This window comes from Rhinichthys klamathensis, unplaced genomic scaffold (assembly GCF_029890125.1).
Source record: "Rhinichthys klamathensis goyatoka isolate OS25496 unplaced genomic scaffold, OSU_Roscu_1.1 h1tg000119l_1, whole genome shotgun sequence".
NCBI classification, from domain to species: Eukaryota; Metazoa; Chordata; class Actinopteri; order Cypriniformes; family Leuciscidae; genus Rhinichthys; species Rhinichthys klamathensis.
Genome location: NW_026606656.1, coordinates 1,783,681 through 1,795,913, shown reverse-complemented (window position 1 = coordinate 1,795,913; position 12,233 = coordinate 1,783,681). Strand labels below are relative to the sequence as shown.

The following is a 12,233-nucleotide window of genomic DNA, read 5'->3' as shown; positions in this document are numbered from 1 at the left end:
CTCGAGTTCTTACCAGAACCAGGAAGTATGACCATAGTCCGGTTCTGTCAACACTGCATTGGCTCCCTATTAAACATTGTATACATTTTAAAATATTGCTGATTACTTACAAAGCACTAAATGGTTTAGCTCCGCAGTACTTGAGCGAGCTCTTAACGCATTTCACGTCCTTCACGTCTATTGCGATCTCAAAATTCCGGCCAGTTGATAATACCTAGAATATCAAAATCGACTGCAGGTGGTAGATCCTTTTCCTATTTAGCACCAAAACTTTGGAACTAACATTTTCCGGGAAGCAGACACACTCTGTCAGTTCAAATCTAGACTAAAAACATATCTCTTTGACCTAGCATACACATAACACATTATAGACTTCTATAATTCAATGTTAGGCTGCATAGATTAGGTCAGCCGGAACGCAGTCCTGAAGTGTCACTAGTCCCTCCCTGTGAAGGCCTCCCTCCCTTTACCTCTGTACAGATAAAGCGTTGTCGGGATAGTTCCGGTTCGCATGGCTACGACAAAGCGATAAAAATTCTGTATTATAAATTTTAAGGCCAGACAAGTAGTTTATTGAGGGTTGGTTTTTTAGGGAAGGACTACATGCCTGTGCACATATATTCAAACGCGCATACCTGTGGAGTGGCCTCTTAGTACCTGTGTGCGCGCCATCTGCGTTCTCACGGGTTCGCGTTTTTGAAGTTTGCGTGGAAGTTTTCTGTTAAAACAGTGTCGTGTTAGCGGCCCCTAAGTTAATAACTGATGATCGTTGCAACGGAGGTGAATCGATCATAGCTGACTTTAGCTGGAGGTTAACTTTATTCTGGAGCTGCTGTACAGCCAAAACAATCTCTGTTACTTTAATTTCCTATTATCACTGTAAAGCCGCTTTGGAACAATCCTTTGTTAAAAGCGCTATATAAATGAAGATGACTTGACTTGACAATGATCCTATGACTTTTCCAGCTGTTTGTGCTTTCCTTAAAGATTTGTGTACAAATATTTTTACCTGATAAAACATTTTAGAGCTTGGCATATCTAGAAACATGTACACTACCGTTCAAAAGTTTTATATTTTTTTTATGTTTTTAAAAGAAGTCTCTTATGCTCACCAAGGCTGCTATTGGATGCAAAATACAGCAAAAACTGTAATATTGTGAAATATGTTTACAATTTAGAATAACTGTCTTCTATTTGAATATATTTTAAAATGTCATTTATTCCTGTGGTGGCAAAGCTGATTATCCAGTATCATTACTCCAGTATTCAGTGTCACATGATCCTTCAGAAATCATTCTAATATCATGATTTGCTGCTCAGTAAACATTTTTATTATTATTATCAATGTTGAAAACAGGATTCTGTGATTAATAGAAAGTAAAAAAAAAAAAAAAACATTTATCTGAAATAGAAAGCTGTTGTAACATTACACACTACGGTATAAAAGTTTAGGGTTGGTAAGATTTTTTTTTAAAGAAATGAAGAATTAATAGACTACTTTTATTCAGCAAGGATGCATTAAATTGATCAAAAGTGACTGTAAAGACATTAATAATGTTACAAAAGATTTCTATTTCAGATAAATGAGTGTATGTTCTTTTAAACTTTCTATTCATCAAAGAATCCTGAACAAAAATTGTACATAACTGTTTTTCAACTTTGTTAATAAGAATGTGTTTCTTGAGCATCAAATCAGCATATTAAAATTATTTCTGAAGGATCATGTGACAGTGAAGACTGGAATAATGATGCTGAAAATTCAGCTTTGACCACAGGAATAAACTACATTTTAAAATATATTCAAATAGAAAACAGTTCAATTGTAATAATATTTCACAATATTATTGTTTTTGTTGTATTTTGGATCAAATGAATGCAGCCTTGGTGAGCATAAGAGACTTATTTTAAAAACATAAAAAAATCTTACAGATTTAAAACTTTTAGTGTATATTCAAAAATGCCCAATGGAATTGTAAGATTTTATTAATTTACATGTCAAGTCACATATCCCGGGTTTTCAAGACAGTGGAATCCTGGTTGAGGGAATTAAAACAATAAAATAATTGTTAGTTCTTTTCGCATATTTTAATACTTGTTTTGACTTATTTTAAAGCCATCTGGGGTCCACTTAGAGGTTTACTGATGCCCCCTGGTTGAGAACCACTGTTTTAAAAGATTGTTTTGAACTGTAATAAAAGTTGCAGTAATAAATAGTAAAACTGCCACTTAATATGAAATATCCAAAACAGATTCTCTGATGCTTCAATATTTTTCAGTGCAAGTCTGTCAATGCTGGCCTGACCTGTTGTTCTGTAATGGTCTCTATCAAACACACACGAACAGGCTCTGTTCTGCTGTGCGTGTGAAGGTTGGCTGTTCTGGGTTGAGCTGACACACTAACAAAGAGACAGACACTGAGGTCAGACAGCTTAAAAATAAACACTCCTTATTCCCCCCCTCTTGTTTCCCTTAAGTTAATTAAAAGAAAATGAAAAAGAAAAGAAAAATCCAATCTACAGCTGCACAAATTTATACAGAACAATACATTAATTTACTAACAAAATAAAATATATTGTGTATGACATAACCATACAAATAGGGAAATTAAGTGAACAAAAACTACTACAGCATTTACAGGCAGTGCCAGTCATGAGGAAAGAATCTTCTCTCTTTTTGTATGGTCTTTTTTTGCGCCAACGTAAGATTCAACGAGCCAATCAGAAGCCGCGACATGCTCGTGACGTGGCGATACAATCTAAACACGGAAGAGTGAGACATGGTGAGGTGGGCGATTCTAAGAAATCACAACTGAATCGCAAGGAGCAATTCTTGTTATTGTATTTTAAATAGCATTTTAATCTGCTCTGCGTGCCAACATATAGAAAGCACCATTGTATTCAACCATATAACTTGTTAAATGATGTGCATGAGCTGCAATGTGTGAGACTGGTTACAGCTGAGTGTGAAAATTCAAAGTAAAAGCCTTGTTTTTTATTTCTCTTAGTTGCTCGATTGTTTCTAAATAAACTCGTGCTAACTGATGTGCAGATGCCAGAGATGGAGGACTGTGAAGGAGTGATTGCGACAGAGCGTTATGGCTCACAGGAGTCTTGGAAATACCTGTTGAAGGATAGGAGGATGAAGAGACAGAAGGAAGCAATGGACGGCAGACTTGCGGGAAATTCAATCTCTGGCGTGTTTAAAGTGCGTGACTCGTTCAGAAAAGCATGAAAGTCTTTCAGAGCCTATAAAAAAACTCTGTGAGACGTCACTAACTGATCTCTCCTCTCCCAGAGCGTTTTCCTGCCACAGGGATATCCTAAGAGTGTCAGTGAGGATTACTTACAGTATCAGCTCTGGGACACTGTGCAGGTACATGTCATATGGATCTGACACTCGTATGTCTTTTTTCCCCATTAGCCAAACATCTAATCATACAATCATTGTTCAGTATCAAATCCTTGAGTCCCTGTGGTGAAAACCAAGTATTTAATGTTGTTAATTTGTCTATGTGGTGTTTTTAATATGCTTTAAGACAAACCATGTGTGAAGTCTTCAGTCAACACCATTGCTGAGAATTTTCTCTTTAAAATTGCAGTGAAAAAAAAAACGCTGTTTGAAATCGTATGTGTTTCTTACGTCACAAACTACCTTGTAACCAATCCCCTCACGACTCACGAGGGGGGAGGGTTTTGCATATCATTAACTGCTGCGGATCCGTGAAGTCTCAAGAGATGCCAGGTTATCCTGGCATATTGTTCTGTTGATATGAAAAATCGGGTACATTGAGCAATAATAGCAGATGAAATACCTATATGATCTTTATTACGATGTTATGATGAACTATATTCCTTTCTCCACTGATGTTCTGAGTTGATCAAAGTATTTGTAAGGATGCTGATGTTTAGAAGGCAGCTGTCTGACTCTGAAATGGTGAACGGGAACATGGTTTGTGTAAAATTAGCAACACATTATTAGCTGTTTGATAACATAGTCAAGCAAAAGGCTGATCATATTAATTACCATTATGTGTCGACGTTGTAGAGAGCGATACATAAAACGCATTACCATTCTGATACATTGAAGTATACAGACGAGCCTGTATAATTCACTCTTCTCTTCACACTTCTTCTGAATCAGTTTCTGGTTCAAACATATATGGCTGAATGAAACCAGTATTTCCACTTGCCATTGTGCAGCGTTTACTAGTTAACCAAGTGGATCAGGTATTCTGAGCCGCTATAAGTGAGTGGAGGTGGGGCCAATTTGCATATTCATAGATCTGGGTATACTTAATGAAGCAAGGTTGTAGAGTTACATTCAAGCTACTTGAAGGCATGACTAAAAAACTTTCACAGGAAAAAAAAAACGTTTAAATGTGTAATTTTGGTGATCAAAGATGAGTTTCAAGGGATAAAATTATTGACTACAGGGGGACTTTAACATTTGGCATGTACATAAAAAATCCCTCAGAAATTGTATTTATTGCACATTTGGACGCAAATACATATCCGTGTTTTTTCTTTAAAATATTGCTTTTATTTTATTTAAAGGATAGCAACATTTACCTTGATGTAGCTGTCTCACAGCATGCTATTCTGATGATGCCACTTGACATGAATGTTTATATAAAATATATTCACACACACTAGCATCATAGCACTGTCTTTTGTTTTCCAAGGCATTTTCCAGCTCTCTGTCTGGTACACTCGCTACTCAGGCTTCACTGAGGGGTGTTGGGGTTGGAAATCAAGAAGCAACGGTTGCAGCAGCTACAATAACATGGCTGCTTAGGGGTATGTGCATGAAGTACTGATGTTTATTTCTCGAATGCTTACTTTTCTGACCATTTTCTCTCTCATTGTTCAGATGGAACAGGGATGCTGGGAAGAATACTTTTTGCCTGGCTCAAAGGGTAATATTTCGCCAGACATTTCAGATTGTGAATATGTTTTGTTTTATAGTATTTAATTGTTACCCTGTGTTTCAGGAACAAGTTAGATTCTGAAGCCAAAAAATGGAGGTACAATATACTAAGGACTTTAGTTTTAGTTTTACTAAGTTTTAGTTTGAATAACCATTTTATTGTAATACTTTTCTTAAACGTTTTCAACGTTTGTCTTTTCAGGCTCTTCGCTGACATTCTTAATGACGTGGCAATGTTCATGGAGATTGCAGCCCCTCATTTCCCTCCTTTTTTTATTCTAATCATCTGCATTGCTGGAATATTTAAGGTAAAATATTAACAACATCTTGCTCTAAATGTTAACATGACTGTGCCTAAATCATCATTTGATAATGAATATCTATGGTTATTCTTCTATTCCTGTCATTCCAGTCCATTGTAGGAGTTGCTGGTGGAGCAACAAGAGCTGCATTAACTGTCCATCAAGCTCGGAGAAACAACATGGCTGATATCTCTGCTAAAGATGGGAGCCAGGTTATTACTCAATTTCTCTCATTTGCTAAATAATTATTTGCTCATTTCTTTCTTGATTTTCCCAGCAAATTTCCCTCTTAGTGTGTGAAATTGATGTCATTATGTGTGTCAGTGGTGTCATGTATCAGTGTATCATTTCTCTGCCTTTCTTTCCCAATAAGGAAACCCTGGTGAACCTGGCAGGACTGCTAGTCAGCCTGGTGCTCATCCCACTTGTAACAGATAACCCATTGTGAGTAACACCCCGATATGTAAGCCACGCTGTAAATGAAGTGTGTGACAGATACTGTACTGATTTGTGCTCATTCATGCAGGTTGACATTCATCCTGTTCTTCCTGTTCACTGTTCTCCACCTGTTTGCCAATTACAAAGCTGTTCGTTCGGTTGTTATGGAAACCCTTAACGAGGCTCGCTTGTCCATAGTCCTCCATCGGTACCTGCTGAATGGTCAAGTGCTCAGTCCACTGGAGGCCAATCAGAGGGAGCCTGTGTTCTTGTGTATGGCCTTAAAACCTAATCACCTTTTCTTGTTCATTTAAGGATTAAAATGATTTGGGTCAATCATTACGCATCTAATCAACAAAATGCTCTCTCTTTTTGCAGCACTTGGAAGGACAGTTCCCATCAAGATGGGTGTGAGGCTTGGAGACATTGTTCAAGAGTGCGTTCATATGCTCTTAAACCCAGTTTTATAATCATTCACTGAATTAGAAAGAATATATATTTTATTGTTGTGAAAACACTGTAAATTATGTCTTTATGACTTAAAGGCCAGGAGAACTGCAGCTGGCGTTGAAGAACAACAGCAAACCGTATCTCATTGGAATCAAAAATGGTACAAAAAACTCCCCAATTCTGCTATACAAGTAGAGGTAGACATAATAACATGGTCTAAAATTATATTAGTCAATTTATGCTTAACTGTTCCTCAGGCAAAACGATGACAGATTTATGGTTTGTGTTTTTCTTGCCAGCTACTGTCTGTGTTTGTCTGGGAAGTGATGCGTCTGTGCATGATGAAATAATGGCAGCATGTCAGGCCTTGTGTCTCCGTAATGTGCTGCACAATGATTCCTCTCTGGGTGGTGCACTCAAACAGCTCGCGAACACTAAGGGTGAGCACTTGTTCAATCGTGATCTGTTTCTGAATAGCGCTTGCTGATGGTAGCCTCTTTTCTGACACTGGGTTTTATTTTCCAGACCCATGGGAGTTAGTATCGCAGAGTCATAAGATGATTGATCAAATTTTCGACACATTTCTAAAAGGTAAAGAGTAATGCATGTTTAAAAAAAAAAAAAAAGAAACGTTTTATTTGCATTCAGAGACAAAATGTTATGGGAAATTTCTTATGAAATTCGTAATCGTCTGTTCTGCTTCTCTCTGTCAGAACTGGATCAAGCGAAGTGGCAGACAGACCGGACACTATTGGACTGGAACGAGTGGCGTGTGGAATGGAGGAAAAAGAGAAGCTGAAGCAAATTGTTATAAAAGAAATGGGTGATGTTTTTTTATTTCCACTGAAATTCACTTTGAAACATCTCTCAGTGTTTAATTATTTGCCAGAGCTCAGCTGCAGAAAAGAAAGATTATATCAGTGTCTTCGATATTATACTGTAAAAATAAAAACAATGAGAACAACAGGGTTGCAGCAGCAATTATGTATTCCTATATGGTCAACAACGAGGCCTCACCAACCCGTGGGGGAAACAAAACCACATGTAAGAAATTTCTAACAGTTATTGTAAAGGAAAAAAACCCTACGTGTTTACACTTCTGTTTGTTTGTTTTTCTTTGAAATTCTGTCTGTTCACCAAAGAATCCACAAAAATTTTGTTTTCAACATTGAAGACAATAATAAATGTTTCTTGAGCAGCAAATCATCATATTATCATCCTTTCGGAAGGATCATGAGACACTGAAGACTGGAGTAATGATGCTGAAAATTCAGCTTTGCTATTACAGAAATAAATCACATTTTTAAAAATATTCAAATAGAAAACAGTTATTTTGAATTGTAATTCAAAATTTTGACACTTCTTTCAAACAACATAAAAAAATCAAGAACAAGAATCCAGTGTTCCGCACTTTAAACGTTTTGAGTTTTACCACATATCTATTGTCCTTTGTTGTTTTTATCATTATAAATGTATCATATTTTAAATGTATCATATTTTAGCCACTGATAATGATTTGGTTTTTATTTCAATTCAGTCTGATGCAACCAGTTGGCAATGCATCATATTAACGTGGGAGAAATCAATCATATTGGTGTAATTGTCATTTTGAGAAATTAACGAATGTTGTGATCCAAAGTCAGCATTCAAAGTTATACAGTCGTGGTCAGAATTATTGGCACCCCTGGTAAATATGATCAAAGATGGCTGTAAAAATAAATCTGCATTGTTTATCCTTTTGATCTTTAATTCAAAATATTTGAAAAAATCTAACCTTTTACTGAAGTAAAATAATTTAAAGCACATTATGTAATAAATGTTTTTTCTCCAAAACACGTTGGCCACAATTATTGGTACCCCTAGAATTTTTTATGAGTAAAATATTTCTGAAGAATATTCCCATTAATATTTACTTTTTTAGTACACCAGGGTGACTAGGAACATAAAATTGTCCAGTCATGACTTCTTGTTTCACAGGAGTTTAAATATGAGGAAACACAAAGGCCAAATTCCCTCAATCATCCGTCACAAAGAGTAAAACCAAAGAATATAGTTCTGATGTGCATCAAAAGATTGTTGAGATTCGCAATAAAAAGTGGCTGTAAGAAAATAGCTAAAGAATTGAATATCCCCATTTTGACCATCAGGGCAATAATTAAGAAGTTCCAATCAACTAAAGATGTTGCGAATCTGCCAGGAAGAGGACGTGTGTCTATATTGCCTTAATGTACGGTGAGGAGGAAAGTTTGAGTGGCCAAAGACTCTTCAAGGATCATAGATGGAGAATTGCAGAGATTCTCCATCTATGGAGGGTTTCAAGAAAAATCCTCCTCGCTCATCCAAAAACAAACTCCAGAATATTCAGATCTCAGATACGACTGGAACTTCAATGGTCTAAAGAAAAGAGCTTTTTGGCAGCAAACACAATAGATGTGTTTGGTGCTAACAGGGATAAAAAGTACCCCATGCCCATGGTTAAATATACTGCTGGATCTTTAATGTTTTGTGAGCCTATTTTTTTGCTGGAGGTCCTGGACATCTTGTTCAGATACATGGTATCATGGATTCTAGCAAATACCAACAGATAGAATGCTTATAATGGGTTGTGGTTGGATCTTCCATCAGGACAACTATCCAAAACAAACATCAAATGAAGCTTCTGCCATGACCGTCCCAGTTCCCTGACCTGAACCCTATAGAAAATGAGTGAAGTGAAGAGGAGAGGCACCAACATGAACTTGTGAATCTGAAGAGATTCTGTATGGAGGAATGGTCTCTGATCTCTTGTCAGTTGTTCTCCAAACTCATCAGGCATTATAGAAGAAAACTCAGAGCTGTTATCTTTTCAAAAGGAGGTAGCAAAAAGTATTTAATAAAAATGTGCCAATAATTATGGCCAACATGTTTCGAAGAAAAGCATTTATTTCATAATGTGATTTACCCCCCACTTTCAGCCATTTTTCTTCAATGAAAGGTTGGATTTTTGTTTAATTTTTGCATATCCTTTTCCCAAAATATCAAAAGGATAAACAATGCAGATTTATTCTTACAGCAATCTTTGATTATATTTACCAGGGGTGGAAATCATTCCGACCACAACTGTATAAAGGCCCTTATCATACTGCAGCCAGCAAATATACATGCTGTGAATTTAAAGCTCACAGCGCTGCTCCAAAATGAACCTTCCTCAAGTGTCTTTTGAGATTCTCTGTTCGGTTGAATCGCCGTCCACAGAGAGAACAGTTAAATGGCCTTTCTCCTGTATGAATGCGCTCATGCTTTTTCAGATCGGCTAAACGACTGAACCTGAACTGACAGCACTTGCAAACAAAAGGTCTCTCATTTGAATGGCATACAAAGTGAGCTCCGAGGCTGGAGGGCGTCGCGAACGTCTTACCGCACACGTGGCAGCTGTGCAGAATCTCCCTGCTCTCACTCATGCAGGGGGCACTGTGAACATCCCCTGTGTGGACCGTATTCTCTACCCGTGACCTAAGAATGTGTTTAGAAGTAGAATTTAGTAATTTACAAGGTTGGTTATAGTGGACAATGCTGTCAGAAAAGGTGGAGACAGGCTGCTGGTCGTGTTCATTTGCTAGAGGAGCATCCTGCATGGGAACAACAGGCGCTTGTGTTGTCGCATTGTCTGTCTCCTCCGTGACGGAACATTCCGGAAGCTCTGATTTAGATTCCACCTTGATTTTGTTTAAACCCAATGGGGTCTCAGTGTTGCTGGTTGCTGGAGTCTCTCTGCTGCCAGATGAAGGGTTGGGGATTCTTCTCGGAGGGCTACTCTTAACCCTGGAGAGGGGTCTTTGATTCGTCAGAGAATAGTCACAGGTCCCTTGTAGAAAATTATGTTGGTTGTCTATAGTAATATCATCTAAAACTAGCTTTAAATGAACAGGATTTTCACTCAGAATCTCCTCACTCACTACTGAATCTCCTCGATGAACGAGATCTTCCTGCACATGATCTTCCCCTAAATGAGGCTCATCTCTGGGAAAAGAGACTTTCAGGACTTTATCTAAAATATAAAAGAGATTGACTGAGAATTTTTATATGACTGTAAATAGACAAGTTAATTCAGCAACTATACTATAACCTCACCTGAAGCCCCAGCCGTCCTCTCCTTGAGTTCTTTTAACTTCTGCTGGAGGTTCTGATTCTCCAGGCGTGTTCTGGCAGACTCCCTCTGATACTCTAACATAGCCTGACCCATGAGCTGCAACACCTCCTGTACAGCAGCAGTGAGGAGCTCAGCTACATTTGTGACGAGGAGATCCATCTGTGACATTTTGTTAGGACCTACTCATAGAGAAAACAAGCTAAAGGGATAGTTCTCCCAAAAACGAAAATTTGTCATCGCTTACCCACCCTCTTGTCATTCCAAACATGTATGAATTTCTTTTGTGGAATATAAAAGAAGATATGCTGACAAGTGTCTCAGTTTTTTTTGTCCACGATTGTCCAAAACCGTTTGGTGACCAACATTATTCAAATATATATTTTATGTTCAGCAGAATACATGATTGGAACGACTTGAGGGTGAGGAAATTATGACAGAATTTTCATTTTTGGGTGAACTATCCCTTTAATGAATTAAGTTTGTTTACAGGTCTGCCTCTAAACCATAACAATGAATATAATAGAATGGCAACTATGCTACATACAAATTTGGTACTGTATATAATTAATACATAAAAATTAAAATAACAAAATATCACCTACCTTTCTGTTCACAAGAGCAATGACAGACTATAACTGAAGCTTCAGACTGTCAGCGAGCTAACGTTAAACCGTGAACTAACGTCCGAAAACAAGAGGTCTTTCATGATATTTATATCTTCATACTATGTAGTTTTTTTCTACATAACGTCGAGACTGACTGTGATAACAATGACGTTTCTAGTGTCCGTGTTTTGAAAACGCTGGTTGGTGGCGTGCTACTACTTCCTTTATTACGAGCGTGCACTCACTGACTGTTTCCTGTGTGTGTTGCCAAATATTTGATATCGCGTTAACTTAACTTACCCGTTTCTATGGCTACAACCAATGAACTGTTTGAACACGTTTCTCTGGCAAATGAAGGGACCAAAATGAAGAGACCAAAAATGTGGGAACTGTCATCATTTACTCACTCTCATGTCGTTTCATACCTGTATTCTGTAGAACATAAAAATGTATGTATATATACATAGCCTATATATATATATATATATATATATATATTTATTTATTTTTTGCAGTATTTTTGCAGTTTTTGGTCCAGACAATGGCACTCAATGGTAACTAAAAATGTTTGGTTTGGCAAGGCAAATTTATTCCTATAGCACATTTCATACACAATGGTAATTCAAAGTGCTTTACATAGAAGTAATTAAAACAATCAAAAGAAATAAGAACAGTTTAGAATAAAAAGGAAATAAAATACAGTGCAAACAGTCGGACGAACAGTGGCACAGTGCTCATTCATTAAATGCACAGCTAAACAGATGTGTTTTGAGTCTGGATTTGAATGTGACTACTGAATCACACCGAGATTCCTGACTTGATTTTTAGTTGTTAGACCCCTAGCATCAAGGTATGCGTTCACCTTGAGAACTTCATCTTTGTTTCCAAACACAATGACTTCAGTTTTGTCTTTGTTTAACTGAAGAAAGTTTTGGCACATCCAACTGTTTACTTCATCAATGCATTGGCACAGGGAGTCAATGGGGCTGTAGTCGTTAGGCGATCAGGCTAAGTAGAGCTGTGTGTCGTCTGCATAGCTGTGGTAAGCAGATTCTTTGGTTCTTTCTCATTATTTGGTTCAGTGGGAGCATATACAGGTTGAACAGGAGTGGCGCAAGAATTGAGCCTTGAGGCATGTCATGGATGTCCACTCAGACTTATGGTCTCCTATACTCACATAATAACCTCTCCCTTCTAAGTATGACCTGAACCATTTTAGGACTATCCCAGAAAGCCCTACCCAGTTTTCCAGCCTGTCAAGAAGTATGTCGTGATCAACAGTGTCAAATGCAGCACTGAGGTCGAGTAGTACCAGTACTGATAATTTGCCTGAATCAGTATTTAAGCGAATATCGTTTATTTTCTCGAGTGCTTTCTCTGTGC

General features: G+C 37.4%; 2 protein-coding genes across 3 annotated transcripts; one reads left to right on the top strand and one right to left on the bottom strand.

Annotated features, from left to right (window-relative positions):
• Positions 1 to 2,688: 2,688 nt before the first annotated feature.
• On the top strand, positions 2,689 to 7,231 carry rusf1 (RUS family member 1). 2 transcript variants are annotated; one of them, XM_056255215.1, is made up of 15 exons: positions 2,689 to 2,779; positions 3,049 to 3,204; positions 3,295 to 3,372; positions 4,682 to 4,796; positions 4,870 to 4,915; positions 4,991 to 5,023; positions 5,129 to 5,234; positions 5,339 to 5,440; positions 5,602 to 5,672; positions 5,755 to 5,939; positions 6,045 to 6,102; positions 6,212 to 6,276; positions 6,416 to 6,556; positions 6,642 to 6,707; positions 6,830 to 7,231. In XM_056255215.1, exons 1-15 carry the CDS (start codon positions 2,777 to 2,779, stop codon positions 6,913 to 6,915), a joined length of 1,311 nt encoding a protein of 436 aa, XP_056111190.1. In that variant the 5' UTR covers positions 2,689 to 2,776; the 3' UTR covers positions 6,916 to 7,231. The 2 variants fall into 2 exon arrangements, with proteins under 2 accessions (XP_056111190.1, XP_056111191.1); XM_056255216.1 differs by having other exon boundaries at positions 2,766 to 2,784.
• A 1,812-nt stretch (positions 7,232 to 9,043) lies between these two features.
• On the bottom strand, positions 9,044 to 10,956 carry zgc:113090 (uncharacterized protein LOC553741 homolog). The gene is made up of 3 exons (XM_056255219.1): positions 10,848 to 10,956; positions 10,227 to 10,424; positions 9,044 to 10,143 (listed from the first exon to the last, which is right to left on the bottom strand). The coding sequence occupies exons 2-3, from the start codon at positions 10,411 to 10,413 to the stop codon at positions 9,275 to 9,277; spliced, it is 1,056 nt and encodes a 351-aa protein (XP_056111194.1). The 5' UTR covers positions 10,414 to 10,424; positions 10,848 to 10,956; the 3' UTR covers positions 9,044 to 9,274.
• Positions 10,957 to 12,233: the final 1,277 nt, after the last annotated feature.

Excerpts from the sequence above, each read along its gene's own strand:
- rusf1 (XM_056255215.1), top strand. Across the intron at positions 4,916-4,990 it reads CTTTTTGCCTGGCTCAAAGG|GAACAAGTTAGATTCTGAAG; the intron begins GTAATATTTCGC and ends CCTGTGTTTCAG. Across the intron at positions 6,103-6,211 it reads CTTGGAGACATTGTTCAAGA|GCCAGGAGAACTGCAGCTGG; the intron begins GTGCGTTCATAT and ends TATGACTTAAAG.
- zgc:113090 (XM_056255219.1), bottom strand. The coding sequence starts at position 10,413 with ATGTCACAGATGGATCTCCTCGTCACAAATGTAGCTGAGCTCCTCACT. Across the intron at positions 10,144-10,226 it reads GAGGACGGCTGGGGCTTCAG|ATAAAGTCCTGAAAGTCTCT; the intron begins GTGAGGTTATAG and ends TTTATATTTTAG.